Source organism: Seriola lalandi, unplaced genomic scaffold (assembly GCF_002814215.2).
Source record: "Seriola lalandi dorsalis isolate HSWRI2012SDOR001 ecotype SW California unplaced genomic scaffold, Sedor1 jcf7180002054408, whole genome shotgun sequence".
Classification (NCBI taxonomy): Eukaryota; Metazoa; Chordata; class Actinopteri; order Carangiformes; family Carangidae; genus Seriola; species Seriola lalandi.
The window spans coordinates 1232920-1259156 of NW_019524961.1; the positions used below are offsets into that span (position 1 = coordinate 1232920).

The 26237-nt window shown below is 40.4% G+C and overlaps 1 protein-coding gene across 6 annotated transcripts; it reads left to right on the forward strand.

The window, feature by feature from the left end:
• The first annotated feature begins 385 nt into the window (after nucleotides 1-385).
• Nucleotides 386-25844, forward strand: ubap2l (ubiquitin associated protein 2-like). Of its 6 annotated transcripts, none has more exons than XM_023409833.2 (30): nucleotides 386-453; nucleotides 1853-1990; nucleotides 3061-3138; nucleotides 3388-3498; nucleotides 4360-4534; nucleotides 6427-6528; nucleotides 6696-6741; nucleotides 9567-9611; nucleotides 10393-10499; nucleotides 10849-10908; nucleotides 11011-11063; nucleotides 11262-11347; nucleotides 11993-12173; nucleotides 12431-12629; nucleotides 12860-13200; nucleotides 13536-13708; nucleotides 14032-14152; nucleotides 14579-14654; nucleotides 14745-14943; nucleotides 15090-15156; nucleotides 15463-15796; nucleotides 17151-17239; nucleotides 17358-17411; nucleotides 17507-17588; nucleotides 18538-18755; nucleotides 19180-19285; nucleotides 20634-20759; nucleotides 22820-22887; nucleotides 23096-23290; nucleotides 24086-25844. In XM_023409833.2, the coding sequence occupies exons 2-30, from the start codon at nucleotides 1895-1897 to the stop codon at nucleotides 24179-24181; spliced, it is 3684 nt and encodes a 1227-aa protein (XP_023265601.1). In that variant the 5' UTR covers nucleotides 386-453; nucleotides 1853-1894; the 3' UTR covers nucleotides 24182-25844. The 6 variants fall into 6 exon arrangements, with proteins under 6 accessions (XP_023265601.1, XP_023265603.1, XP_087031151.1 ...); XM_023409835.2 differs by lacking the exon at nucleotides 386-453 and adding an exon at nucleotides 474-631; XM_087175025.1 differs by lacking the exon at nucleotides 386-453 and adding an exon at nucleotides 474-631 and having other exon boundaries at nucleotides 14615-14654.
• The last annotated feature ends 393 nt before the right edge of the window (nucleotides 25845-26237 follow it).

A 26237-nucleotide genomic window follows, 5' to 3' on the forward strand; every position in this document is an offset into this window, starting at 1 on the left:
ATTATGAAAAGTACATAAAGCACATATTTTACACTATTAAGACCCTTAACAAGTATCTATCTCAATAAGGTTAAGGTTTTTTTAATAGTTTTGTACACAAGTATTTGCATTCATTTACACATTGTTGTACAAATCTATTGTAAAGTATATATTATAATTTTTCATTCAAGATGTTATTTTCTTGCCCGTCAACCTGTCTCTTGTACAGTTGTAACATAGGAAACTCGAGTCTCTTATTCACTAAATATTAACCAGATATTTTTTACTATCCCTCACTTTTTGCCCTGAGTTTATTATATGTGCTTTGCACCCCCACCGCTGACATATAATGACTACGTTGCTGATATAAAACTATATTAGTGAGTGATCACATGTTGTGGGTCCGGTTTCCTCGAAGCGCTGTGTAAACCACGTGACGCAGCTCTCCGTGGTGTCAGAGTGGAAAAGAAACAGGTAAATTCAGTCTCTCGCTTATTGTGTGAGCGAGTCGGTTCGTTATATTTTCTCAATTTAGTTGTATCAACTTGGGGTTCAGGAATTATATCCTGTCCTAAATCCGACTAGAAGGTCGACAACGAGACCACTTGTCGGTCGGTTGTGTAGCAGTCTCTAATATTGAGCCGGGTTTCTGGTCAGTATCGCCTGTTATTTATTTTCATTTTAGGGGCCTGCAGGCCTGCCATTAGCCTCGGTATTTCCATGTCGAGAGCCCGGCCGTCAGATTACACCTGGGCCAGACTGATTGAGAATGTAGCAGAGTGGTGGTGTAGTTTATGAAGCCGCTGCTTTGCTAACGTAGCTAACTAGCCAACGTTTCCTGGCTATGTAGCTATCTGAAACGTCGTTAGTTCGTGGAGTTAGCATGGCTAACAGTCGTTAGCAGACAACTAGTGGCAACGGAGTGGCATGGGCGTTATTGGTTTGACCAGTCGAACATGAAAGCTTCATTGCTCGATTGTCGTTGATTAGCTTATTAATTTGTTGACCATCAAGCTTAGTCAGCTAACGCTATCAATTCAACGTTGTACATCTAGTTATCGGCACTTAGTTAGCTGGTTAGCCAGCGGCTGTTAAAGTTAGCCTCGTAGTCGCCATGAGGTGAAGCCGTGAGAAGCGGAAGCCCACCAAGACTTGAAAGCTGGTTGCTCTCCCCTCGAGTATTAGCCAGTTGGCTAGCGTTTTGGCCATGTGGCTGGCTAGTGGAATTGGATATCTTCGACGGGGCCTGGCTTTAGGCTTGTTTGTGGGCTAGTCCACACAGGGTTTTACGTAACGTATGCAAGATTAAGGAGTAGCTGTCGATAACAAGGTTAACAGTTTGCTGTTGAACAGAGGTGTAGTTGGCTGACTGAACTGTGTGTTTGTATCTTCTCTCTCTCTCATTTGATGCTATATTCAGTGTAGATCCATCTGTCATTGGCTCTGTGATCATATGATGTCGTTTCACAATGTAGGTTAACTGAACACTACCATGGCTATTTTGATATGTAAAGTGTTGCATCATGTCCCGAGAAGGAGAATAAGTTAACCTATGTTATGCACTAGTAAGCCTGGTATGCAACAACACCCAGTGTACCATGGCACTCTAGCTTCCCGGGTCAAACCCGCGACTAGCTTTGGTTTGAGACATTGTCCTAGAAAGGGGCTGAAAAACATCCTTTGTCAACGTTTTCCAGACGTGTCGGAAACAAAGCTGATGGTGTCCTCTTGATACTGCTGAGCTTCCCCCCCACTAGGCAATAAGCTACCAAGCAGTTTGAGGAAGTAGTATTCAAGTTAACCAGACATGCATATGACATAAGTAGGTCATAGTCACAGGTCTGTAATACCTCTCTCATCTTTCTCTCCTTAGGTGTTATTCCTTTGTAAATACTGTTATTTGTATATACTGTAAATGATGACGTCCATGGGCGGGAACCGAGCCCGGGGCAGCTGGGAGCAGACACAGGGCCAGACACAGAGCCAGACACAGCACAAGCAAAGGCCTCAGGTACCCTCACTCTCACCACCTGTCACACTGCCCAGATGCAAAATGACTTGCACCAGGGTTGAATGCAGTCACATCAAGTATTGCTAAATGTTACTTCTTTTTGTTAGATGCAAAGTTTCTGGCTACAAAGCTAAATGGTGCACACATCAACAATTGGAATTGTCAATATAACTTCAAATATTATATGCATAGCTCAGCATAATATGCTCTCTAAGGGACTGTGGAAAAAAACGTTCCAGTTACAGCCATTTTGAGAAGTTTCAGATCTGTTGACACCATATTTTGACAATCAGTAGGGGGATCCCTGATAGTAGGCTTTGGGATTACAGTTACAGTCTTAACTACACTGATCAACTCAGTTTCTAAATTGACCAGCTAACATCACACAGGTTTTAACACTTATAATGTAGTGTTTGGGCAAGTCTTGAAGCATGTGTGATGACTGTAGAGTCACTTTTGTAGCCACTGATGGCAGTGCTTATGTTGGATGAGACACGGCTGCATGAAAATGTTGTTTTTAGGATAATTTTTGATAAAAGTGTTGTATCAATATTAGAATGTCTGTTTGCTTTTTTCTGAAAAAGCCTACTTTTCCTGCTCTCTGACAACAGCATACAAAATATAAGTGAAAAGTTGAGCACACAGTCTGTTTCTTGCTGGATCCTTTTTTTTTTTAATGACATACCATTTAGATAGATAACTGGAATACTATGCAATACTAGTTTGCATGAGATCCTACAAGTTCCCATGAGATGGAGGCCATTTGAGTTTCATGTCTGAGATAATCAACTCTAATGGGTTCAATGTTCAAAGTGAAATTCATTTTCCATATACAATACTATGCCATTACAGAGTAGCAAGGAAAAGTGTTTTTCCAGTGTAAGGTCACTGTAACCAAAGTATGTATTATTTGTTTTATTATTTTGTTGGTTAATAATTACTTTAAAGCTAGACTTAGACATTTTGTAAATGACTAAATATGAGTTTGTCATTTCTGTCTCTACAAAAAGCAAAGCTTGTGCTTCTGTTTGTTCACACACATGTTGGATGCTTCACTCCTCTTGAAACAGGCTACCGCAGAGCAGATCCGACTCGCGCAGATGATTTCAGACCACAATGATGCGGACTTTGAAGAGAAGGTCAAACAGGTGAGCAGATGGACTGTTCTGCACTGTTCTGTAGCTAACCCTCTGTTCTGACCTTCCGCTGAAATGAGAGTTATTACAGAATTGCTTTTTTTTTTGTTTGTTTGTTTTGTTTTTTTTACATGTTTCCTTAACTGTGATTTGTTTTTATTTAAATACAAGTCTGCAGAACATCCTTTCTATAAATGAAATGCCAGGAGTGTCACCCAGGGGTCACGTCTGTGTCTCATCATGCCACTCTTTCTTTTCCAGCTGATTGACATCACAGGCAAAGACCAGGATGAGTCTATGATTGCACTGCACGATTGCAACGGGGATGTCAACAGAGCCATTAACGTGTTGCTGGAGGGTAGCCCAGACACTGTGAGTATTAGCTTTGTGTGAGGGCTTAGCGCTGTGAGGGCCAGGTTCTGGAGAAATCAGGGCTACACTGGGTTAGATAACTATGGTAATGAACTAACAGTTTATGTTGTATGAGTGCTGCTCTTGTGACGGTTTTAAGCATGGGATGTATGTGGACAGAGATTGTGTTTTCTTCGTTTAGACAGTTAGTTAAGAAAATCCTTTCTCAAATTTATTCATCTCACACCTTATCAATTAAATTAATTAACAAGAGGGTGAACACAGTGATCAACTCATTTAGTTAACATATGATCAATTCTTAAAGATTGCAGTGTATGAATTTACCTTGCAAGTGCAGGACCAAAGACCATCTAAGCGAGCCCTCATAGTTCTGTATATACAAGTTGTGATATAAATGTAACCAGTAGAACATGGGGAGTGGATTGAGTCCAGAAAAGAGTGGAAATGCACAGCGCATTAAACAGACATGATGAGGGGTTGTCAGCCACTTAGATTGTCAAGATCCAGGGAGAAAGACTTGGAAAAAGAAATGGGCTCGTTTAATATGACTTGGTGGGAAATTACCGACAAGAGGAACCAAATCTGTTTTTGTTTTCACTTTATAATTTAAAGAGGCTGCCGCCACGTAGAGTTATCACCTGGTGAAAAATTTGTTAATATATACATTTCTTTTAGATTTGATAATGTTTTAACTTTAACACATTGTCCTGTGATAATGGCAGGGATGTTAAGATGCACTTGAATTGGCCCTCACTTTTTTTCAGTGAGCGTTCTCTATCTTGGTGAATCAGTACAAAGTTAATAAGTCCAGCAGTACACTGACTTAACAACACTGTCTTATTGTCTTTACTTCTTCCTAAGGACTCTTGGGAAATGGTGGGGAAGAAGAAAGGGGTGTCAGGCCAGAAGGAGACCAACCAAGCAGAGACTGGAGAGGAAGGAAAAGAGAACCGGGAGAAAGGAGGAGAGAAAGATGTAGCACGTCGTCGGGGTGGAGCTCCACGCAAGGGCCGCGGAGCCAGCAGGGGACGAGAGTGTAAGTGATTACCACGCCTTTATTGTGGGTTTACTTGTTTATTACTTAGTTGTGCTTCTAAATCTAAACGCCCGTTTCCCCACACAAATTCCTCTGTGCGGTATTTTAGAGTTATTTATTTTGATTCTGCTGTGCTTCTATTTTTACTTTGACTGCTTTTGAAATTTATCTGTGAAAGCGCTCCATGCACTTGACACTCAAGAATATAAATTCCAGATGCTCATATGGGTGGGATACCTGCATAATAAGTAAATTTGACCAGAGCTTTGGATGCATGCAGAGTATGCTTTGCTATACAACAGAAATTGCACATTGTCTTATGTTATCTTGATGACAAGTTCAAGGTTGGCCACATTTCTCTAATATGACACTTAAAATTTAACCAGCTCACTATAGCTGCACCATTGTTTACCATTCCTCCAATGCAATATTTATAATTTATCTATTAACAAGGTATACAAAAACATTTTGATATTTTCATTAACAAATTTGTTTCAACAGTGAAAGAAAAATCTGAACACTGTCCGTCATTTTGACAGATTAGAGGAGAGTTAGACGACAGGTTCTGTGGAAATCCCACGTTACAAGAGTCTTGTCATATTCTGATCACTTCTCTAAGAGAAATATTCTCCAACTTCAAACCTCAGGCTGAAGTCGTGTTGGTAATTCCGGTCTCAGGTGTGGTAGCAGAGCACAAGTTCAGCCATCAGAACTAAATTACGGCCATGAGAAGCCTTCTGTTCAAGGCAAAGAAGTTAAAACAACTGACAATTGCTTCTGCAGCAATCTCCCAGTGTGGTTGACTGCGCTCAAGTGGGAACCCAGTTTAAATCCATGGAGGAAGGTTTGAGGACAAGCAAGACCTCAACAGGTTAATTGAGTTCAGGTTAATTGAGTTCAATTTAATTTCACGTTAATGGTTTTATTTCAAGTTTATTTAATTGTAATTGTCTAATTCTGTAAATTGTAGCATTCATATTTGCCTGTTTAGGCACAATGGCTGCAGTGTTTTAGTGTCCTCCGCTGTCACAGCAGGAAAAGAAATTCATTCACATTCTTCATGTGGTGTTGACATTTAAAGTGACCGCACAGTGTGTGTCTCTGGTCATCTTTTCTCTCCATGTCCTTAGATGCATAATCCAACTTCCTTTTGAAAATTAAATGCTATTAAATGCTGTGTTTCATTATCATTAAAAATTGAAATTAAAATGATTGGTGGTAATAGATTATCACAAATTTTTTATTTGACTTTGTCAAAATGTCGGACAACAAGACAGTCTAACGCAACCTCTGGTAGGGCTCCATGTTCAAATTTGCAACATACATGTCTACGATTTACAAAATATAATTTCCTCTCCTGAATTTTGTCACATTTCACTCAACTAAAGTAACGGTATACTTTGACCCATGCATAAGCAACAAGAGCTTAGGATTCCTGAATTTATCTGCAAATTTGGATGAGTCATTTGTCAAACAAGGCTGTATTACTTGTAGTGCCTTAAATGAAAGTCATGTAATGGTTCATCAGTGGAAGACTTCTAAACTAAAGAAGCAACAGAAAATGTTTGGGTTGCATGAACAGTAGCTTTTAAACTTGTGGGAACAGTTTGGCTGCTATCTGTTTGACGTTGAGAATAGAAAAGTTGCACAGGTTCCAAAGAATAAAACCTTTTTAAAATAAAATAAAAAATGGATGATATCACCTGCATGAAAATAATTTAAACTATTCAGTGGAGCATCACAACACATCTTGGTTTGAAGTACAATACAACATTTTTTGACATAGTTTCTCTGTAAACTATAAAACATTTTACTTAACATTATTATTTTGACATCTGCATCTGCTGTGTAGTGTCTAAATTTGATGCCATTTTCTTTTTTCTTAACTCAAGTTCGTGGTCAGGAGAATGGTTTGGATGGCGGCAAGGCTGGAGTAGCTGGAAGAGGTGCAGAGCGAGGCCGAAGGGGACGAGGCAGAGGAAGAGGGACTGTTGGTAAGTTGCTGTAATCGTCTTTATTAAAACTCCTTGGTGAAGGAATTGTATACAATTAAAATGAGATGGGATCCTGGGTGTTATTTTTACGTAAAATGCTGCCATTCTTTCTTGTGACAATAGTTCTCAAACTAGGAAATTGAAGTAAGCTGTTGTTGTCTCCCCAGGAGTATCTGGACGGCGAGGAGGCAGATTTTCAGCGCAGGGCATGGGGTAAGGGAACACCTGCGTTGCCTAAAACCAGAGGGCTTTTGTTCCTCTCTTACCTGTTGCCATGGTCACCAGAGAGCAGGACCCCAGCTTATTGTTTAGTCTTAATCCAAAGGAAGGAGAACATACATCAGCCAATGGGATGGAACAGCATTAGCCCGATGTCTCTCTTCAGAGACTGTATGGTGTCTAAACATTTTCTTTAGAGTGAAATTTGGATAGACCTACTAAGAGGGGTATCTGGGACCCAATTGGCTAACTTCACAGTCTCTGCTCTCTGGCCCTGTGCTGTAGTATTATTCAGTTTGTGTTTTGCCTGTTCTGTGTATCAATTTCTGTGTGTTTGTGTGTGCACAGTCAATAACATGTCAGTTGATTAGCTGGCATCTTATACTGGCAGCTTGACTTGTAGGTGTCATAACCAAGTACTTCTTCTCTTAACTGTGGTGGCATTCTTGATTCATTTCATTGTCATTTAATGGGCAACATTGCAGTAGGGCTTCAGTTGTTATAACAAATATCCTGCCTTTGATGATAAGCAGTCAGGTGTAGTGTTATATTATTCTACAGTTATAGATTTTAAATCCCCTTAGGGTTTGCTGAAGTAGTGCATGTGACATAATGTGGCTTTCTCTAGGGAGGTCAAGGGCTGAGTGGCTTCCACCCAAGAAAAGGCTGAATGTTATTTTCTCTCTTACTAAAGCAAGTATTGAATGTGTACTTCAATCCCACTATAAGAATGCCATAAATATATATATATATATATATATATATATATATATATTTGTACACAGAGGCTCAGAAGGTGGAGGTGCTTTGCTGACAAAACAGGTTTGTTGAGGTGGTGCTGCAGACAATATAACTATAAGGTTACAAAACATCATACGTCTTTAAGGGATATTTATGGTCTGTTTTTCTCTGATCCTGTGGAAATGCAATTTTCAGCATATTTGTAGAGTGTGGACTCAGATATTGACCTGCATGTCTTAAAGGAATATTTGTTTTGTTTTATGCTGGTTCTAAGTAAGCTTGTTTTTTGTATGTTGAGAGCGTCCACCCCACGCCACAACTATTCTGTGATGACTTTTGCTTCTTTTTGCTAACAGACATGGTTTACCAGCTTGGCTTCAGTGTCATTTAAACACAGTGACTTAAGAAGTATACATGGCTTTAAAAGAAGCAGCCTTTAAACAGATAAGGTGTTTGATCAGATTTTTACTGTGTACTGTGTGTACTGGAGGGTGGGGGGGTGGGGGAGCAGGCATCATGTGTGTTGCAATTGGTATCTTGTGCTAGTGCTTTGGACATGATGCCGAGGCAGCTTGTAAATTAATACTGTGAGCTCACAAGGGAAAGGAGCACCACAATTCATTACTGTTGATGAGGCTGATCAAAGATATTTGTTGGAAATATCACAAATTCACTGTCACTCATTCACTCAGTGGCCGATATGAAGATGAAGTAAGTATTCAGAACTACACATATAGGTAATGCTAGCTGGACAACTTGGCCAGATAGGCACACTTACTAGAAAATCAAAGTTACACCATACCTCTGTCATGAAGCAGATCCGCTTGTAGCTAAGTCATTACTACCTCACTAATGCTACATTGCTCAATAATTTTCATTATTTATTGCAATATAGTAGATCAATATTATGATGTTTAAAGGTGTTCCCCAGAGTGTCAACACTGTTTAATCAAGTCTTAAGTGTTTAGTATTGGACCATAATAGCTATTGAAGTAATAGGCCAAAAGAAATTTTAGTTTCTCTTATTTTAGATTGGAGCTTAAAAATGAAATCTTCTGTCTGTATTCCACTTTTAGGAACATACATATAGTCTGCTTGTGTATTTGATAGTGTTTGACAGTGTTATCAGTGAATCAAATGATTTAAAGATTTGTATTAAATCTGATCCAGTTTAACTGTCCTTCAAATTGTGACACACTGTAATGTGGATGTCGCAACCAGAGTGGTGTTGGATGAAACTGCAGCATGTAATGTGGCTGCATATATCAACCTCATCCATTCCTGATGTTTCCTGGTGTAAAAGGAGACTAGATATTGCTAAGAACGAGAGAACACAGCTCCATTCATTATGTAGCCAGTTGTTTTCAGTTGTACCACAGCATTTGTTGGCTCATTTACAGTGCTGTTTCTTTGGGGTAACTGTTAGCAGCCTTTGTATTTGAGGTCTCTGCTTGAATTTGCAGAGAAGAAACTGTGGGAAGAAACGGCAGTCGAAGTTTGTTGTATCCTTATAGGTCTCTCCTAGTTTGCATATACAAGCCAGAAATTTTAATATATTATGACACAGCTACAGAAACTGAACAAAGTGTAGTTGTACTCTCATGGAAAGAGGATTTATTTTTAAGACAGTTCACTATTAAGTTGGTCATGGTTAATCACAGAGTATATGCATCATTGTGTAAAGATAAAGCAAGTATTAAATGCCTGTAACAAGTGTGGTTCCATAGCAAGACCAAATAAAAGATTGCAGATACACTGGATCATTGAAAAGGATTTCTGAATGTACTCATGTATAACTGCTATCATCTAGCAAGAAACAGTTTGTATTTGTGGTTGCATTGTGTATACTTCTGGTGAGTTGGTTTTCTTGAAATGTCACTAAAAGCACACTGGCTTGCCTTGCATAGTAGAGTGACTGACAGACATGTAGAGTGTTTGTTACAGTACTGGCACAGGTAGATCAAAGGCATTTTGCTTACGCTTATGCTCTGGATTGTGGTCTGAAAAACAAAAGCTTTATCTTCTACTATTACTTTGTTGTGCTTCCTGTAATTGTTGCCATTATTTTTCCTCTAAAGCCAGATTGATAAGGGGCCCAGATATGATATTGCAGGAGGTGAGAGGTGAGTGCATTGCCTCTAGTGTGTCTGTTATTCTTGCTTTCCTTAGGGAGACTTTTGAGTGCCATAAAACAGGATGATGTAATACAAGACATGATCAAAACAGAAAGTATTATCATTCTATTAATAGGATATGAAATAGATATGACCAGTCTGAAAACTGATGTAAAATCTGTTCATGCAAGCCATAAATGCCCTCAGATTTGAACCTGAAGAATCCTAGAGAAATAAAGAAAGCTGCTTGGCTTGACTCAAACAAAAAGTGTTGTTCTTCATCACATTACCTAGGTTGCATCAGACTTATTTTTTTCAGCATACATGGATGTTTCAAATTAAAGAAAGACATGCAGTATCAGAAAGGAGTTGTTGGGAACAACAAAATAGTATTTAGATGCCTACTCCTCCTCATTTGCATGTCTCCATCGTACAAACTCTCAAAGAAGGCACTGGTTTCACTTGAGTCTCGTACCGTTTCCTCTTTTTGTCTTCCTACTACAACCTCTCTATTACATAAAAAAGCGTAATGATAATAATAATGCTGGAGACTTACTTCAAAGAGTACCGATGCACTGAAAACCAACTAAATCACTAGTGGTTTAAACCACTAAGCAGATTTGCTTCTGCTCAGCCTTTTCAAAACATTGACCTGTAGTAGGTAGGATTAAAAAATGGACGCCAGATTTTTGTGTGTGAGCTCCCACCTGTGGCTGATGTTTTTGGAAATGGTTAGTTACTCGATTCTCAGCTCAACTTTTTTTATTTTTTTTATCACTGTCTTTCCCAGAACATTCAACCCTGCTGACTATGCGGAGCCAGCCCAGACAGAAGAAAACTATGGAGGGGGCAGCACCTGGAACAACACGGGAAACATGGAACTGGAGGAGGGAGCTAGTAAGTTAATTTAGAAAGGTTGCCCTCCAGTAAGAGAAGTTAATCTTATCAATGAAGCCTCTGTTTACCATCCAAACAATTTTAAAATCATGTTTGGCATTCCAAAGAAGCGCTGTCAAAGATGAAAGGAAGGTTCACTTACGTTCAGAGGACACTTGCCTTTTGATGCTGGACGTAGAAGCCTTCTTCATCAACCATGCAAACTGTTTACAAATGCCTAGATCCCAGACGATCTGTATTCCTCACAGATCTTTATGTCCAGATGTCTGTGTGCCCAGGTGAATAAAAGATAATCATCTCTTTTCATGACATTCAACTTTGATCTCCTTGCCTCTGTCTTCGTCTTTAGGGTTGGAATACTCTGCAGGAGAGGGAACAAATTACCCACCTAAGTTTGACTCTGCTCCTGGTAAACATGTCTTCACTTCTCTTGTTTTATGCATTCCTTACTCTGCTTGAAGCTCACTTTGACTATCACAATAATATTGAATGGTTTGTCTTTGACTCATAGGTGCCTGGAGGACAGCTACAGAGGAGTGGGGCACTGAGGACTGGAATGAGGATGTGAGTGTTTGTGGGCTTAACCTCATGCAAGTGCTCTAAATATAAAATTATGTGAGCACTTCTTTTAAAAAAAAAAAAAAAAAAATCTGAGGTTATAGATTTTAGCACAGTTTCACTAATAGAGGACTGGTTCTCTTTTTAATTCTGGATGTGTACTTTTGCCCTCTCAACTTGGACTTCGTCCATCTTCCTCTGCAGCTTTCAGAGACCAAGATATTCACAGCTTCCAGTGTGGCATCCATGCCTCTGCCTCAAGAGAATGTTACCATCACCAAAGGACAGAGGTGGGTCATTTATGCACCTTATTGACCCTCACGTAGGGAACTGGTTGAGAGAAAAATTACATTTGCTTGGTGTTACTTTTTATTTGCTCAACTGGAGCTGTGACTTTGTCAAGTCACTTTTAATTGCCTTATCATATCATGTCAAGGTGGCCTTTAATTTGATTGATGAAGAATTTTTTTATTTGTTTTTGTTGTCATTCCAACACAACAATTGGCATTTTTCATGTTTTATCAAAAATAGTTGATGATTGATTGTTTAAAAATAGCTTCCAGCTGAAACTATTTAATCTTTTGAAAATCAATTGTTCAAGTGAGTCAACAATGAATCAAAGAGATCTGCTCCTTTATCTTGTCTTGCAGCATAGTAAACTGGTTATTGCTGTTTTGGACTAAAGATGTCACCTGAGCTTGAATACATCCACTTGGAAAATTATATTGAACATGTTTTTCTTTCTTTTTTTTTTCTCCACTATTTTCTGATGTTTTATAGACCAAATAATTACGAAAAGAAGATGACGATTAATTGAAAATGACCAGATTTTACAACCCTAAGATAGTAAATAGTAGTGATATGTAGTGAAAATAAAGGTTCAGTTGACACAATCACCACTTAAATGTCCAATAAATTTTCCTCCTTTGCTCTAGGATTGACCTTGCGGTGCTCCTTGGGAAGACTCCCCCATCCTCTTCCTCAGAGACAGAAAACCCCCCCATGGAGGCCACCCAGCCTCCCTCCTTGTCCCAGTCACTGGTTTTCAGCAATTCCAAGCAAGGGGTGCCACTCTCCCAAACATCCTCCAGCACCCCTTACACCCAGCATAGCATGGTGAGACTCATCATTTAAAAAAAAAAAAAAAAAAAAAACCCATTGAGGTATTTGTTAATTATGCAGCTATATACATGCTGGCTCTTGAGTTTACTTACTGATGCAAAATTATCTCTCACCTCTTATATCTCAACCACATCCTAACCACACAGGAAAAGCAAAGGACCATTGACATCATGTTGTAATTACATTAATGTAGCAGCAATATTTGCATTTTTTAGATAAGTATCTCTATTAACAATCTACCAACATTGCAGGTCAGCATGCTGAGCAAGGGTTTCGGGGATGTTGGGGACCCTAAAGGAGGTAGCACAGGGACCACTGGCTCTCAGTTCTTGGAGCAGTATAAAACAGCCCAGGCACTGGCCCAGCTGGCAGCCCAGCACTCCCAGACGGGACCTCCCAACACAACCCCTTCATCCTGGGACACCAGTGCCACCTCACTGGGACAATATGGTGAGATGACACCCTACTGTGATTACTGTCAATGAAACTAAATACATCTGTTGAAACACTTGTTCAATCCCCTTGAGCATAGTAAGGATAATGAGTACTGTATATATTATATTCAATATTTAGCTTGTAAAAGTAAAGATGTATATCTTTTCTTTTTACACTGTCGGACAATCTGAACTGGTTTTGGGGTTTTCTATCCTAACTTTCTTTTGCCCTCATTCATTGTGCAGACTTGAAGACTCAACCGGAGTCTGCGGTCCATACGCCCTTTACAAAGCGGCAGCCCTACCAGGCCGCCACCTCAACCTCGTCCATGTTGGATGTTTTCCTGCAGGACAAAGGCCTGCCTCCTTCCTCCTCTGTCTCCTCATCTTCTTCCTTACCCCAACAAACAACATCCTCACCCCATGTGGTGCCTCCACCTGCTTCCTCCCTTCCCAAAATGGCAGCAGTCCCTTCTCTAGGTCAGCAAGTTTCTCCAAGTTCTTCAGATGCCCAGGGCTCAAGTCCACTGCCTTTGCAGCAACACAAACTCAAACAACAAAAGAAGAGGACCTCCATTACAACTAAGGTATGCTTCAAATTACAGTTACATTTGGATGGGTTGCAGATGGACAGGCTCTTTCTTCAGATGCTGCTCAAAAATGATGCTCAAAATTCTCAAAAGACCCACATTAAGCAAATCTGATGAAAGTGACTTTTGTATTGATATGCCACTTATCCTGCCATAACTGGTGTTGCGCTTGGGTTGTGTTGGGACCAAAGTAATGTGTCATGTTTCATGGATCTGATGTCTTGGGTGTGAAAGCAAGCCTTTGATCCTTGAACCGGAGTTTGAAGAAAGAATTATGAGAACGGACTGAGTTTTTAATGCCCCGATTTGAATGCTTTTTAATGCTTACTCAGATTCCAGCAATGGCAGTGGAGATGCCTGGTTCAACAGATATCTCAGGCCTCAATCTTCAGTTTGGAGCGCTACAGTTTGGGTCAGAACCAGTTCTACCAGAGTACGAGTCCACCCCTACCACCACCACACCAGCCAACCAGGTTCAGAACAGCCTCTACACGAGCCCCAGCAGGTTGGTACAACAAGATATACAACATGTGTACAAATGTAATGTGAATATTTTGGAGGAGGAAAAACCTAAAATATCCTAACCAGCTCAAAGTAACATTTGACAATAAGATGTTATTGTAATGTGTCTATACCACTTTTAAAATGACTGGGCATTAAGCAGTTGAAGTTTCTCTGTTGTCTTATACAGCATCTATTAAAAGTAATGATGCATGTTCTAGTCTTGAAATTTGGCTTTAAAAGTTTTATGATGTTCACCAATTTCCACTAATTGTTCTCTAAGAACATAGTCAAACTCGGTCTTGTCAATACCGTTACAATCTGCAGTGAGTCGACTCCAGCTCTCTCCAACTCCAGCCAGATGGACCTGTACGATCAGAGAGCACCTCAGGCACGGCGCTACCCTCCTTCAGTCTCCTCCTCCCCTCAGAAGGATATGCAACCCAAGGTAAGGCCAAAGTTCCCACAAGAAAAAAGTGACAGTAAACTAGTTGCATGCATGTTGTAGTACAATGTGCACTGAATGGATGTTATGTTATAGTGGCCCCAAGGTTCTTTTTTTAAAGTTTGGGTCAACCCCTTTATTCTGTCTTCATCACTAAACTCTTTTAGAGATCATTACTTGAACTCGTGTGTTAAAATGCCAAAGGGAGCAGGTGTTCTTAATAAACTGCACACTCAGTGCAGATGGTGTTATTCCATCCCCTCATTGTTCCAGCTCTTTTCGTTTTATTAGGTTGTGCTCATTGTAATGCTCTGCTGGTTTCAAACCTGACCTGTAGTTAAAATGCTCTGCATATCAAACAAGCTTTTTGGTGACTGTTTCCAAGAGCCCAACACTCTTCAACTTCTTATCAATGGCCTGTTTCCATAGAAACCTGTGAGCTCACCTTCATTGTTGGTTTTACAGAATGGCTTCAGTTCAATACAAGCAACGCAATCTGTGGAAGGTAAGCGTCTATTTACAAAGCTCTTTTTATTACAAGCATTGTCTGACACATATGCAGCTCACACATCTTTCCTGATCACTCTCTCCCCAGCTGCAGCAGGCTCTGCAGTATCAGTCAAGCCAGCCTCTGATTCAGTCACGCCGGCATCGGTTTCCAGCATGGGCACTTTGACAGACAGCGGCTCAGGTCCTGCCTCCTTGTTGACTACATCCAATCAGACATCCCTTAGTGCTCTTGGGCACAGTGAAGACCTGCCTCCAAGCACCATTCCCCCTCCTCAGCACAACAAGTGAGTTGAAACTAAATGAATACGCATAATATAGTAGGAAATAAAATATTTTAAGTTATGACCTCTTGGTGAACACAATTATCAGTAGATGTGATGTAATTTGGTGATGAGTGAAACATGCTCTGAACCTTCCTCTCCCTCCTCAGCTCTCACCCACCACAACAGAACAGCCTTGCTCCATCTTCAGTCCGGACATCCAACTCAAGCTTACTGGTTAGTCTTTCACATTTTACGTCCATATTAATACCAGAACATATCATCATGTGGATTTTGTATCTTTTGTTTTGCTTTTGTAAACATTGAAATGGCATTAGTATTTTTTTTTTTTTTTTTAACCAAACAGAAAGCATGGTTGTGTTACATGCTTATGCAGGGGTGTGTACCATCTCTATGAGCATTTTTAAAAGCTTCATTTCCTGTGATGGCAGATGAACACATTAGATGTCCATTCACTCTAATGGAAATGTAATTTCATCAGTCCTGACTGCATCTTTCTTTCTTATCCCTTCTATCTCAAAGCATCCCAGCGTAGATGGTGATTCAAGCCTGCACTCCTCCTCCTTCCCTTCCTCCGTCTCAGCCGTGCCATCTTCATCGGTCCCCTCCTCCTCGTCCTCGGTTGCTGCTGCTGCACAAGTGTCCCTAGGGGCCCCCCAGGCCTCCTCGGTCGGCTCTGCCACAGTTTCAGCCCCTTCTGGCCTTGGCCCCGTCAGCAGTCTGACCATGGGCCTCAACACTGCCTCCATGGGTGCCCCAGCTGCAGCAGCCACCACAGTTTCAGTCTCCACGACGGCTTCAGCCATTCCCTCTTCAGCTACTTCGTCATCCACACGCAGTTCTGCAGCATCCTCAGGTTAGACATAAACATAAATACATCAGTGGAAAATATCCACATCCCCCTTCAGACAATTTTTCATCTTAATTATGCGCTATGAAACTTCTGAACAAGAATTAAAAGTGTGGAAGGTTTTTCTCCTTCACATTGTCTTTTTCGCATACCTTATTTTTTCCATGACAATATACAGGTAGCAATAGTGAGTTAAGTGGGTTGTAGCTTTGTTTATTTGTGTTAGGACCACAGAATTCTGGATAACTTGCCAATAAGGTGGACTGCCAGGCTCATATGATTCCATACTCTGCTTCACTATAAATTGCTGCTCAAAAGTTGTTCTGTGCTCCATGCATAGAGTAGAGCTTTTCTGTGATTTTTATAACTATTTAGAGCTATTTGTTTTGTGTTGCTGTACATGTAATCAATAGCTCTCTAATTTTCTTATTAGAATTATAGTGATATATAACTATATAACTTTTATTGTTGATTGTGTGATCAAGTGGCAGAGTTTTGGAAAGTTTCTCTTGTCTGGATAGCTTCATCTTATTGTACTTTGTGGGGTTGTTTGAGATGATTGTATACAATTGTGCTGCAGCTATACCAAAAAATGCCTAAAAAGTATTTTTGACTGTGACCATTGTCTCTGAATAGAAAAACAAGCGAACACACTGTGACCCTTTATTTGATAAGAGCCCAATGTATTTGTCTGGGGTTAGATGAATTGGTTTCCATTTCCTCAGCATCACTGGCAGGGTTTCCATAATTCTGACTCATCTTGGTCTTGATTTGCTTGTTCTCTGAAGCTTTTTGTCCTTTTTTTCTCTCTCTTTTTCACACATGTTAGTTGTTTTCTTCTCTGCTCCCTGTGCCAGTACACTTGTGTGGTGTTATCCAGTCTTGTCATGTATTGATGCAGTTTAGGGAGAAATTACGGTTTTCTCTAGGGTTTTTTTTTCAGCTGCAGGGGCAGGCTTATATCCCCCCTCACCACCACAGCAAAGTTCAGTGACTAAAACACTCCAAAATCTACCTCTCGTTTCTCCTCTCCCCCTCTTGTTCTGAAGAAGCAAAGGCAATGGTTTTGCAGCAGCAAGCCGAAACACTGAATTATTAGCACTTGATTTGATGCAGTAAAAACTGATATGTGGCAGAATCCGCATGTATACCTGAGACTGTGTTAGGTATCAACTGAAACTGAGATTTGACTGATTGATTGAACAGCTCTTCTTTGTTCCTGAAGTTGATGTCCTGAGTTTACTCTGGAAAATAAGTGGATACATTTTCACAGTGCACAAACTACTTTGGCATTGACTAGCATTGGCTTGAATAGAAAATCAATACATTCTGCATATTTTGTATCATCTTGTGCATACAGGGAAAGCGCCTCCAAATCTGCCACCTGGAGTGCCCCCTCTACTGCCCAACCCGTACATCATGGCACCAGGACTACTGCACGCCTACCCTGTAAGTTCATGATCAACTCAGGACAGTCTCAAAGCTATCTCAAATTTTTACCCATGCTTACCAGATTGTTTATGTTGCTTTATTGGTATAGTTAGTAACACCATTTTCATTTTCTCAGCCTCAGGTGTACGGCTATGATGACCTACAGATGCTGCAGACAAGAATACCGCTGGTGAGTGTTCAACTGCTGCAATAAAAACATAATGCACAAGTCATACATCAGGTTTTTTTTTTTTATATATGTTTTTTTTTTTCTTATCTTTTCAGGATTATTACAGCATCCCCTTTGCAACTCCCACAACAGCACTGACTGGCAGAGAGGGCAGCCTGACGAGCAACCCTTATTCTGGTGAGCCATCCACTAACAATTGCACTTTTTGAGTGTAGCTCACTGTGTCTGTTCAATAGTTAGCTGCACATTGAAGAATAAGCTGATGAATACCTAGTTTTATACAATAATCCTGACATAAATGTAATTTAAAGAAAAAAAGAAAGAAAAAAATCCTGGTTTTGTGGTCATTGAACGAAACCTGATGACGGTGAATCTACCTGTGGTCACACATTGACTTTATCAGGATAATATTGGTCACATGGCTTTATAAATACGGTTCCAGTATTAAGTGTTTATTGCTGTTGGCAATATGATATGAATGAATGCTCTCTTACAAAGATAAAAGGCAGTGGGATAAATATAAATCATTTTGTGTGATTAACTAATAATATTCTATCCAGCTTATAAATGGTTCAACACCTTCCTACTGACTCACAATAAGCCAAAACACCTTTCTTTATCATTCTTCATTATGTCCTTTAGCTCAGATGTAACCATTTTTATGCCTCCATGCTGGTGACAGCCAGAGCAGCCAAGGCTTCGGGTTGTCCATCAGTCAGTCTGTCCGTTCTCGTGAACACGTTAAGTCAGTAACACTTTGAGTGAATTTTTTTCAAATTTGGCACAAGCATTCACTTGGACTAAAGGATGAACTGATTAGAATATGGTGGCCAAAGGTCACTGTGACCTCACAAATTCATACACTTATTATGACAAAATTTTTCAAAAATGTCTAATAAGATAAAATGATGAAGTGATGACATTTTATATCCAAATGGTCAAACTTCACTGTGACATGATGGTGTTCTGCAAAAACTCTTCTGGCCATTATTCAACGCTTTCTGCAACTTGGCTGGTTGGCGGAGGCATGCAACCGCAAGACGGTGATTCTAGTCTTGCTCTTACCTGCAGTCTTGATTCTTTCATACCTTTTTAGTAATTTCACACTCTGTCCTTTCCTTTGCAGGAGACTTATCAAAGTTTGGTCGAGGTGATGCATCATCCCCGGCTCCAGCCACAACATTAGCTCAAACACAACAGAACCAGACCCAGACACACCACACCACACAGCAGACCTTCCTTAACCCAGCGCTGCCGCCTGGCTACAGCTACACAAGCCTCCCATACTACACTGGCATGCCAGGCCTGCCCAATACCTTCCAGTACGGACCTGCTGTGTTTCCGGTGAGAACACTTTTCACAAGTTTGCCACCTTGTTGGATTCCTGTACTGTCTGTGCTCCCACCCTGAGTTGGCTCTTGTGTTTTTAATATTTTCTCATTTAGGAATAGACATATTATGAAATCAAAACGAAAACAGGTGGCAGGATTTTAACAGTGTCTATTAATGTTCCACAGAAGGGTAGATGATTTTGATGTCCATGTGACCTTTTCTCTAGTGCAAGTATCGGGCTGTATTTTGAAATTTAAACAAGTATTTCCTCATTCTTCAGCTATAAAAACATTCCAAATGAGAGGAAAAAAACAAGATTTCCATGACCTTTCTCCTTATGCAGCTTTGGTCACAACTCTTCAGTTTCTGTTTTTTTTTTTTTTTTTTCCCCTAGCTGACATGATGAAATTACATACCATGTTTTGTTTTCATCCAGGTGGCTCCTACCTCGTCAAAGCAACACGGTGTGAATGTCGGCGTGAATGCATCAGCCACACCTTTCCAGCAGGCTAGTGGCTATGGTTCCCATGGATACAGCACTGGTGAGACACTAAACCATATCGAAACGCCATGTTTAAAGAGGTCATGCAGGTCATGAAGGTCCTGCTCTATACATACTTGCATACCAATAACTCTGTGCTGTTTCTCACAATGAGCCCATTGGTTTGTCATTGGTGTGGAGTGCATATTTCATTTGAGCTCTGCAGCATCTGCAAGCATAAACATGATGCTTGTGTAAAGGCATTTGTTTTGCTTCTGTCAGGATGGTTGTAAATGGATCATAAAACATTCTTGTCTGTTGATTCTCACTTGAACTGTCGGCGTCAAAGTTAACCAGAGGGTTTTCAACCATGAGCATATTGTTCAGGTTTAGATGTGTCTATTGGAAATGCATCTGCATCTTGTACACAATTTTCATTGCCTGCACACACAAGGAACATGACTCAATAATTCAGCTGTTTCATAATGACGTCTGCCACTGTTATTAAATCGCTTCTCATGATAAAATATATGGGACTACCATTCAGCCTAAATGGAAAAGAGAAGAGGGGCTTGATCAGAAGTGCCCGGCTATACCAGTTTAAATAACGGAGGGGTTAGATTATCGGTCTCCTGCTGTCTTCCGTGGCTTGCTTTGCTCATTTCAGAAAGTGGAGTTCGCCCAAGGGCTTCACCATCCACCCCATCTCCTGCACACACGTTCGTCATAAACACATCTACAAATGGAGCACCCATCATCTTCCCATATTCCTTAATGACTCCTCTTCGAGCCCATATTCTTTCAGCAGTTTCATAATTTCCTAGTGGCCTTCTGGTATCCACTCCATCACTTTATATTCTTTTTTTCCTTTTCAGAGATGCTGTATTTTATTTTCATGCTTTAAATCGTCACTCAATAGCCAGCCTTTGGTCACATGTGCAAACACCTATTTGTTCTAAGCTGCATCATCTGCTGCTTTCTGCCATCACCCAACTCAAGCTCACTCTCCACCTCCCCACCCTCCCCTCCCCTCCCACACACACACCCTGCCTGCCCCCTCACTTCCCCCACCTCCTCCCCTCAGACTTGGGTCAAATAGTACTTGCAAATGATGGTTAGCGTTGAATCTGACCTGCTTGTTGTACTGGATGGGTAGGCTTTGCCACACAGGACAATGCAGTTGGTGTCAAAGTTCAGATCATTAAAGCAAAGTATTCAAATGTTGGGATTGTTTCCGACCAGACTTGACACTATCTGTATTGTCATAATTTGGTAAAACCTGTCCATGTGGTACACAGTTTCAAACAAACGCTATGAATTATTTGCAAATGCTATTTGAGGCAGGTCTGCGTCCCCCTGCCTGGTGTGTCTAACGCTGTGGGCTGCGGCTGTGTGTCTGACTGTTGCAGGCTATGAGGATGTGGGCCAGGCTTCAGGGAGTGGGGATTTCTGTAAGGGCGGATACGGCACTGCCGTGGCCGCTGCCGCTTCTGCACAAAACAAGCCAGCCAGCTCTGTCACCGGGCCTGGAGTCGGTGAGTGCCGCCACATGCCAAATTAAAACAAAAAGAAAAAAAAAAACCCTGTCCCTCCCGTCTTCCTCCTTGTGTCACCAACCATCCTTCTCCCCCTCTTTGCTCTCGTTCCTTTGCCTCATCGCTGATGAGCTGTGCCTGTGGGAAGACCCGTCACTACATACGCTTTTAGACAGTCCAACGCAGCCTGCCTCTCTTACAAGCCTTGTCTGCCATTCTGTCTGTCGTCTTCCAGGATCACTCATCATCAATGCAATCTGGTTTTATGTTGATTAATTATCAGGTTTATGGACAAAATGTGGCAGCTCACAAGGGCTTTGGCTGCCATAAACTGATGATGAGTTGCTCTGGTTGATGCTGTCTCATTTTCCCTCCGTGTTGCTTGCTCTTCACTCATGTCGTCATTGCTGGTATGTCCGTCTCCAGAGTAACGAGCTCGCTGTCCTGTGGGTGAAGTAGATTACAACCCAGGAGAGGACAACAAATGTGTGCGATTCTTGATCATAATAAAGCTGTGATTTAAATAACAGCAGGGTGTGAATATTCAGTTTGAAGAGCTTCATCAAAAGCGGCTGCACTCAACCACTCACATCGGGTACAGGAATGAAAACAAATTTACTTTGTTAAGATGTGCCTGAGGGTAATTCTGCTGATATTTTGAGTGTTATATTGTGGCATTTCCATGACAAATGTGATGAGAATTAGGGATTGTGTACCCAACCAAGATGATGGAAGAAAATGGCACCAACCTCGAGTATTTCTGTGAATCTTGCACAAGAGCAAATTATTTCTTTGTCTTAAGGCACAGCGTCTTCATTACGTCCTGTTAGAGTGTCCATAGATTTGAACATGGCAGAACAACTGTGCAGCTCTTCCATCAAATGGTTCTTCATTTGAATTGATTTTTCCAATCACAAGAGTTGTAGACAAAGGCTGTCAAAACCTATGAAAACATGAGTGCCAAAAGATATAGTTATGAAATGCATAGACTTGTATGCAGTGTTAAGAGTTAATCATGTCGTAGATTGACAGAAAATTAATAACAATTTGATAATTTACTGGTACCAACTTTTCAAATAAGAATATTCCCTGGTTTTCTTTGTCTGATGGCTTACTGAATACCTGTGGGGTTTTGGACTATTGGTCAATCAAAACAAGCGATTTAGATATGCCAGGGAAATTGCAATGGGGTTGTTTTTTTTTTGTTTTTTTGTTTTTTTTTGTTTTTTTGATATTTCTTTATTTTATAGGTTGGTGTTTATTCTGGGAAAATAACCATTTTTATTAATCTATAACTAAATTAATGAGAATAATAATTAATTGAAGTCCTAATAAAGAATACACTGCTCATTCCTTCAGGCGTTGTACACTCAATAGAAGTAGGAAAATTGCAGTTAGGACTGAACATGTGGAAAAATCATAACACATTTTTAAATCTTTCCTCTAAGCACAAAAAAAAAACACTAACATTTTGTCATGAAAACGGCACTAGACTTGAAAGTGAGTTTTTTTGGGGTTTTTTTTTTCTGCACACCAGTTGACCCTGTTCTACGTCTCCGTGGCGATACAGGGGGTCAGTGTGTGCCAGAACAACCTGAGCAGTAACCACCAGATACAGTCAGGCTTAAACCACTGTGGCTGACTGGAACTGACACACTGCTACACCACCTTCCTCATCCCTCCTCCAGTTCATCTCATCCCTCTTCATCCCCTCACCCTGTCTCTGTCGTCATTAAAGGGAAATTCTACTATTATTATCTATGAACTTATGATGACATAGATACTATACCTGAAATTTCCCAGGATTCTCTTTTGTTTTGAAACGAAAGCATTTTTTTCTCAGACACTCTCAGAAAGTGTTCATACACACATATATAAAGTGTTTATAGAATTACAGATATTAGGTTCCCTGTGGTTAATACACCATTTAATAATTATGCAGATTAAAATCTCATAACCATGTGGCTGGTCATGGTTTGCTAAGTGACAAAGTCCCATTTACATGTTCAGTTGACCAGTTTTTGGACTAAGTTTATGTCCTGTTTCCCCTGTCTCTGCAGGAGTCTCTGTGACATCAAGCAACACGGGGGTACCAGATATTTCAGGGTCTGTTTACACAAAGACGCAGGTAATTACAGAACATGAATGTTTCGATAAATATTCTAAACCCTTTCTCACAGGAATGGACCCTTATTCTCTCCATATGGTAATGGCATATGATAAAACTGCGTTTAAATTATTACTTTGTGTTTTAGGTTGTCACTGAGACTGGCCAAATACAGTTTGAATCAAGCAAAAAAATGTCATGTTTGTTCTTTCTCTCTTCCTCCCTGCAGTCGTTTGAGAAGCAGGGTTTCCACGCTGGCACGCCGGCAGCTTCGTTCAGCCTGCCCTCGGCTTTAGGGAGTGGGGGACCCATCAACCCCCCGGCTGCCGCTGGCTACGCCCCAGCCCCATTCATGCACATCCTGGCACCGCACCAACAACCCCATTCTCAAATTCTGCACCACCACCTGCAGCAGGACGGACAGGTAATGTACATGCTTGTTCTGTTTGCTTCCATCTGTCGGTGCACCTTTCACACCTGTAGTTCAGTGCAGCTGGTCAGAAAAAGAGGTCTCATGTACGCTAATATTACAAGGGAGAAAGTTGCAATGCAGTGTGGGTTCTATGTTTCACTCCTTTTTTAATGAGGAACTGCCAAAATATAAAAAGTAGGACACAACCTGAGTGGCAAAATGATCTTGCATAAATATATCCATCATTTACACGAATGAGATTTTGAGCTTTTTTGGCAGTTCACAATCAGCAGACAGATTTAAAATTAGTATAGCTATTGAAGTCGTCCTCACATCACATCTAGTACCACAAAATATATTTGTTGGTGTGGAAGCCTAGATGATTTTCATAAAGGGTCCAAATGTATAACACCTAGTGTTACATGCCATTATTGGTTTAATTTTAAAGATGAATATTCATTAAGTACTGAAGAAAGATGAACATAAAACACAGAAACATTGTTACATAGGACGAACTAATGCAACCGATGTTATGTATACAGGTTACGCTTTTCAGTTCAGATTAATATGTTGCATGTGAATGCCTTATACATGCCTGTGTAGCCACCGATACACAAGGGTAAGCATATGTTGTACATTTATTTGATGGGTATATCCATTAAAAACTCATACAGTGCCATTTAAAATTGTCCTTGGCGGGTGAATCATAAAGTGTATAGAGGTTCGTCGTGTCATTAAGCTGCACAGTATTTGAGTAAACACATGGCATGATGTGACGGCTCACTGAACTCTCTCCTCCCTCTGCAGAGCGGCACTGGGCAGCGTAGCCAGAACGCCTCCATTCAGCAGAAGTCTCAGATCAACAAGTCGGCATACAACAGCTACAACTGGGGGGCTAACTAACATCCGCTGTTGGGCCCCCCCACCCCCAACTGTTGACAGAAGCTAGGAGGGGGCTCATCACTCCTTCCGCAAACAGTCTCCACATATAAACTCCCTCTTCCTCCTGCAAAGATTTCCCTCCCCAGTCTCTTGGCCCAGCACTCCTGCAGCTCTGACTGCGGTCAGAGGAGGTGCTGTGCCTAGAGAACGAGCACTGTAATGATGCATGGATGGGTGGGAGGGACAGGAGGGGCTTAGAAAAGAGGGGAGATCGGAGCTAAATGGTTATAGAAATACACCGTCAAGAGGTGAAATATTGAGTGTTGGGAATTTGTATCATGTTAATCCCCCCGCCCCACCCCTTTTTCTTTCACTTGTATGTAACATAGAACTGTTTTCTAAAAGAATGAACATTTCCTGTGCTTTTTTTTTTTTTTGGTCTTTTTCCCCCCTTTTTTTTTCTTGCTGATGGGGAGGAATGATGTAATATCTGAAGGTGGGGGGACAGGCTGGTTTTGTATTTCTCACCCTCAACTCCCCACTCCTTAATTTTGGTGGAAACTTCCCTCCCACATAAAATATCCAAACACAGTAGTTTGATTAATTGCTGTTAAATGTTTTTTTTTTTTTTTTTTTCTTCATTTTTATGTCATTTTAAGTTTGAAGAAACAATTCTCTAAATTGGTAGAGTTGTGAAGTTTATTTTTTACCAAATATAGATATATTATATATAAAGACATATAAGCGAGCTCACTGGCTTGGACTGTGAGGAAAGTGTGTTTGTCATGTGACTGCGTGCATGTTTGTACACACAGGGGCCGTGGTTGTGTACTGTGCTTTGTTTTTTGCCTAGCACAGGGTTTTTCATTATCCAACACCTGTACAATAACTGTTCCCATGAATTATAAATATGTTGCATAAAGATCGCACCTATTCTGCAAGAGATGTTTAGAATGATTTCCAAGGCCAATACACACCCAGTCTGCCTTCCAGTGTGTGTTATTTTGTTTGTTTCTGAGGCCCCCCCACCTCCTCCCTGCTCCACCGCCTGTCCCCTGACATTGTAAGGAAAACTGCAGCATTGAATACTGATGGACAGAATTGTACTATGGGTTTTTTTTTTTTTTTTTTTTTTTTTTTTTTTTGTCAGTGATTTATTTTTTTCTTTTTGTACTGTGCGTTTTAAAAAAAAATTTAAATGGATAAACTTGTCTTGTACATATATAAAAAAAAACACAAGTACTGTAGTCCCTGTTTGTTCGATGGCTTTCTCCTTTTCTTTCTCAAATCCTTGCAGACTTGTTAGCTTTTTGTTTCATATATTTTTTTTATTTTGTAAAAATATATAAATATTAAGTAAATAAACGAGAAAAAGACATTTTCATCATTTTGGATGTGAATGTCTTTTAAGAAACTATATTTGTTTCTCATGTGGCTTGTAAATACAGCAGCAGCATCTTCCAGTGGTTTGACAGTGATGCTCAGTGTTTGTGTGTGTTGCTGAACGCTGCCCAAGGCTGGTGAATTGACAAACACTGTAAAAAGAAGCTTGTGCCATCAAGTGTTTAACACAACTGAAACCATCTGACTCAGAGGCTTTGGGGTTGGTTTCTGTTATAGGCCTGAGTTATCTAACAGACTCCAGGGGATCAGCAGTACCAAATTAAACTCCAAACACAGCACATCTCCAGAGATTTGTTTCTTCTTTGTTGTTTACAAGATTTGGATGCACTTTTTTACATCTAAATGAACCTGGTCTATGTGATTTTGACAGCTATCTGCTGAACAGACCTGCCATATACGGAGGATGCCAATTACATGGCAGTTTTGCTGCCAGTTTCCTAAATAGATGAATATTCCCTTGTTAAATTTGTACCTTTTACATTCTGATTCTGGTCCTGACAGGAGAATGTCATGACATTTGTCCTGTTTTCCTCATGAGATATTATAGTTAGGGCATTAAATTATCAGACGTGAAGTAAAAAGCAGTGTTGGAAAGTATAGTACATGTACTCAAGCGGGTGTACTGTACCTATTTACAATTCTGAGTTGCATGTACTTGAGTGTTTGGTTTTTT